This window comes from Phaenicophaeus curvirostris, chromosome 4 (assembly GCF_032191515.1).
Source record: "Phaenicophaeus curvirostris isolate KB17595 chromosome 4, BPBGC_Pcur_1.0, whole genome shotgun sequence".
Lineage (NCBI taxonomy): Eukaryota > Metazoa > Chordata > Aves > Cuculiformes > Cuculidae > Phaenicophaeus > Phaenicophaeus curvirostris.
This window is the reverse complement of record NC_091395.1, coordinates 62,088,040-62,091,779: the sequence shown is the minus strand read 5'-3', so window position 1 is coordinate 62,091,779 and position 3,740 is coordinate 62,088,040. Positions and strand designations below refer to the sequence as shown.

Sequence of the window (3,740 nt, the reverse complement as noted above, 5' to 3'; positions counted from 1 at the left end):
GCAGGAGGTGAGTTACTCGTAACTTCTTACAAATATTTACTCAAATATTCTATCTGTGAGATAATTACAGAAGGGAACTGCCTACATTTTTCTCATGAAACAAATATTATTTTAATTTGCTAGAAATGCTCAGGAAAGTTTTATTTTGCAGAAGTTCAAGTTTCTCCAAGTGGACTGCTGTGGTAGGATGTGGTAGGAGACTATCCTTCCCAGTAACATTTCTTCTAGCTAGAGTATCAAATATTATCAAAACCTAGTTGTCATTATTTAGCTTTACATTTTCTAAAATCTCTATTCTTGTAGAGTTTGTTGGGTTTTTTTGGTTTTGGTTTTGGTTTTTTTTAATACAGATGAAGTGTAGTGCATAGAAAAGATTTTATTAGTGTTGTCCGTACATAAAGATAACAGAAAACAGAACTGGCAGAGTTGAGTACAAATGCTTTAGCTGCTTGAGTAAGGGGTCCAGTCCTGAGTCCACGTATGAACTTGTACAACTCATTTTATCTCTGCATCTCTGTTTATCTGCCAGAAAATGAGTATAATGTAGTTCATACTATAGGGGAAAAGAAAGAACTGACGTTAACAAAGTTTTCCATACAAGCTGCTAGCTAAAATTTGATGAGTTTGGAAAGCTGAAGCTTTGTGAAATTAGGGAAAAAAATCTAAAAATTTTGTTGTCCTTTATTACCGCAATGATGAAAAGCATGATGTAGTTCCCTATCAAAATGTTGCTTCTGGTGGCTGAGAAAGCTGAGGTCTGCAATACTGCTAAGTATTTTTAAAGCTGCTTCATAAGCAACACTTTGCTTAGATCCTTTCAAAGATCAGTCCTTGACAAAGGCTTAGCGCTTGCAGAGAAATCTAGTCAAACAGAGACAGAGAGAATATTTTGAATATATCTTGAAGTTTATTTTTCTTAATAATTTTTAGCTCTAAAGTATTGTACATAACCAAGAAGTGCATGGCACTGAATTAATAGCTTTGGCTAGCACAGCTCAAAGAGGGGCAAGGAGACTACTTTTATGCTTCTGTGTAGAGTATGCAATTGGCAACACCTGTCCAGCAATCTATGTGCAAATAAAATTTATATACTCTCTCAACTATGTCAAGTGTAGGATGTTGTGTACATACAAAACCAGAAAAATATATGACTTTTTCTCTTATATACACTATGTAACATGAGAATAAAATAGGGAATGGTTCGCAGTAACTTAGATGAGGCTGGACTTTCACAACACAGAGCTTTAGAAACATCTCCTCAGCATTTTTTGTCTTGCACCATTGTGATAAAAAAGTTGCATAAAGAAAGCAAGCTTTCTGGACAATATTCCTGAGCCACCTTTTTCTGATCAATATAATCTATGTCTTCCACACAGTCTTGGGGACTGTGTTCTAGCTTTTTTTCAGTCACAGAGGCATCTGCTGGAGTCTGAATGACTTCTTTTGCAAGACCCATTGATGTTAGTAGGCTTGAGTGAGTCAACTTGAGGTGAGCACTTCGTGGGCCTTTCCTACATAGTTTAGATTTTAGGACACTTTTGGGGTCTTGACAGATCTGCTTCTGTTTCTTTAGGGATCGGGAGACTTGTTTCCAGTAGGATTTCTGGTTTGTTGCATAGTGTGAACAGGTGGAAGGGTCTCCAGAGAATTCGCACCAGAACTTGCTTTCACCATGCTTGCACTCTACATGCAAAGTAGCAGCATTCATGTCAGTCACTGTCCAGGTGCACTCAATGTTTTCTTTGGTTTTAAACTTGCCTTTAGGAGTTGCTTTTCCGCCTTTTAACTTCTTCCCCTTTTTATTTTCTTGGTTAGATTCAGTTTGTACTTTTCCACCATCTTCTATGCCTTTTCTACCTTTTTTTCTTTCCTTCTGTCTTTCACAGTTGGTTAGTAGCATCTGGGAGACCAAAATCAACAAACAAAGAAGTCCAAAGCTTTTGATCCTCATGGTCTCTGTTTTGCTTGTTACCTGGCAATAAAGCAAACAAAGAGACATGAGCTAAAAATGTTTTCACTTGGTACTGGACTCCATTTGACAGCTGCAGTATTTTAGAAGTGGTATTGCACGGCTCTTTGACACCTATTATCATAGAATCATAGAATAGTTTAGGTTGGAAGATCACTCAGTCCCAATGCCCCCTGCCATGGGCAGTAACACCTTCTACTAGACGAGATTGCTCAAAGCCTCATCCAACCTAGCCTTGAGCACCTCCAGGGATGGGGCATCCATAACATCTCTGGACAACCTGCTCCAGTGCCTCACCACCCTCACAGTACAAAATTTCTTCCTAATATCTAATCTAAATCTTCTCTCTTTCAGCTTGAAACTGTTACCTCTCTTCCTATCACTGGACTCCCTGATAAAGAGCCCTTTGATTATTACAATGATGTTATCAGCAAATTCCTCTGTCCTTTACATGAATAGTACCTGATTTTTAGAACCACCATGTATTATTATCTTTGAGATATGTAGATGGCTATGGAGCAAGTCCTTCTGATCAAATTACTTAATAATCTATGCAATGTGGAACAGAAAAGAGTCACTTCCAGGACATGCTGTTGTCCAGTGGCTGAGATCCTTTAATTAAAATCTCTTTTGCAGTCAGAGAAGAAATTTGAACCTGGGATTTGTCAGTCTCAGATGGATATCTGAAATTATAATATATAAAGCAGATGTTGTTCCTATGATCTCCCACTATGTAAATGACACATAATTGATTTTGACTCCAACCTCTGGCTATTCTTCCAAAATATGCCAGACAGAAAGGAAACTATTTGGTTCAAGTTGAACAAAATTACTTCTTAGGCACCTTGAAAATTGTCTTAATTCACTCATACTAGTATTTCAGCTTTCTGCTAAAAACAAATAATAGTAGTAGTCTTTCCAGACACCAACAAGTAACTATTTACGCATTCTTTGCTGCCTTCACTGTTAAACAAACAGAACTAGCCTTTTTGCTTTTGAAGACATCTGCAGTGTACCAGCTGTGTCTTAAGCTACCAAATACAAGACACAAATATGCAACTGCAGTTTTGAAATGTAGCTAGTTAGCAAATTATTATTAAGCTAATCCCTGCATCTGCACAGAACACACTTATTTCTGTAGGCTTTTCTCTTTATAGAACAGTTTTTGGGATCAGACCATGCCGTAATAGAAAAGGATTTAAATCTGGCATGTAATAGATTAAAACCCTAAAGGCATTTTTAGATGTTTCCATTGTAACAGTTTCTGTAGCCAGGTTTCTGGGTTAAAAAGCAGAAATTCATGTGCAGGCATGCTAATAAGGAACCTGTTTCAACATTCAACTACTAGTAAATATCTTTAATTACACAAATTTAGAATCTAGAATACATAGGTAGCAGCCGATGTGAGCAGCTTCTGTTTTTGCATAGTTCTTACTTGACTTGCTTTATGCCTTGTACTAAACACAGAGATTTTCATGCCATAAAACCCTCTTTAGAGAACACCATGTAGTATTTACAGTTCTGTTGTAAATACAGCATCTAATAACATTAAAATGAATAATGACAGTAACTTTCTGTTGCAAGTGGAATACTGCAAAAGTAAGATAACTAAAAGACATACCTTGCACAGGGCTTCGAGATATCCAAAGGCAACTTCTGATGCAACTCGTCTCTTTGAAAAGAATCAGAGCTGTTTGTAAAAGCGGCGTGGTATTTATAAAGGCAGAGACACACCTTCAGGTCTCCAGCAAGGCTATTACAACACAATAGA

The 3,740-nt window shown here is 37.2% G+C and overlaps 1 protein-coding gene across 1 annotated transcript; it reads right to left on the bottom strand.

Annotated features, from left to right (window-relative positions):
• Positions 1-433: 433 nt before the first annotated feature.
• On the bottom strand, positions 434-2,067 carry FGFBP1 (fibroblast growth factor binding protein 1). Its single transcript, XM_069854913.1, has one exon. It carries the CDS (start codon positions 1,997-1,999, stop codon positions 1,259-1,261), a length of 741 nt encoding a protein of 246 aa, XP_069711014.1. The 5' UTR covers positions 2,000-2,067; the 3' UTR covers positions 434-1,258.
• Between the last annotated feature and the right edge of the window lie 1,673 nt (positions 2,068-3,740).

Bases quoted from the DNA above. Each gene is read 5' to 3' on its own strand.
- FGFBP1 (XM_069854913.1), bottom strand. From the start codon at position 1,999: ATGTCTCTTTGTTTGCTTTATTGCCAGGTAACAAGCAAAACAGAGACC.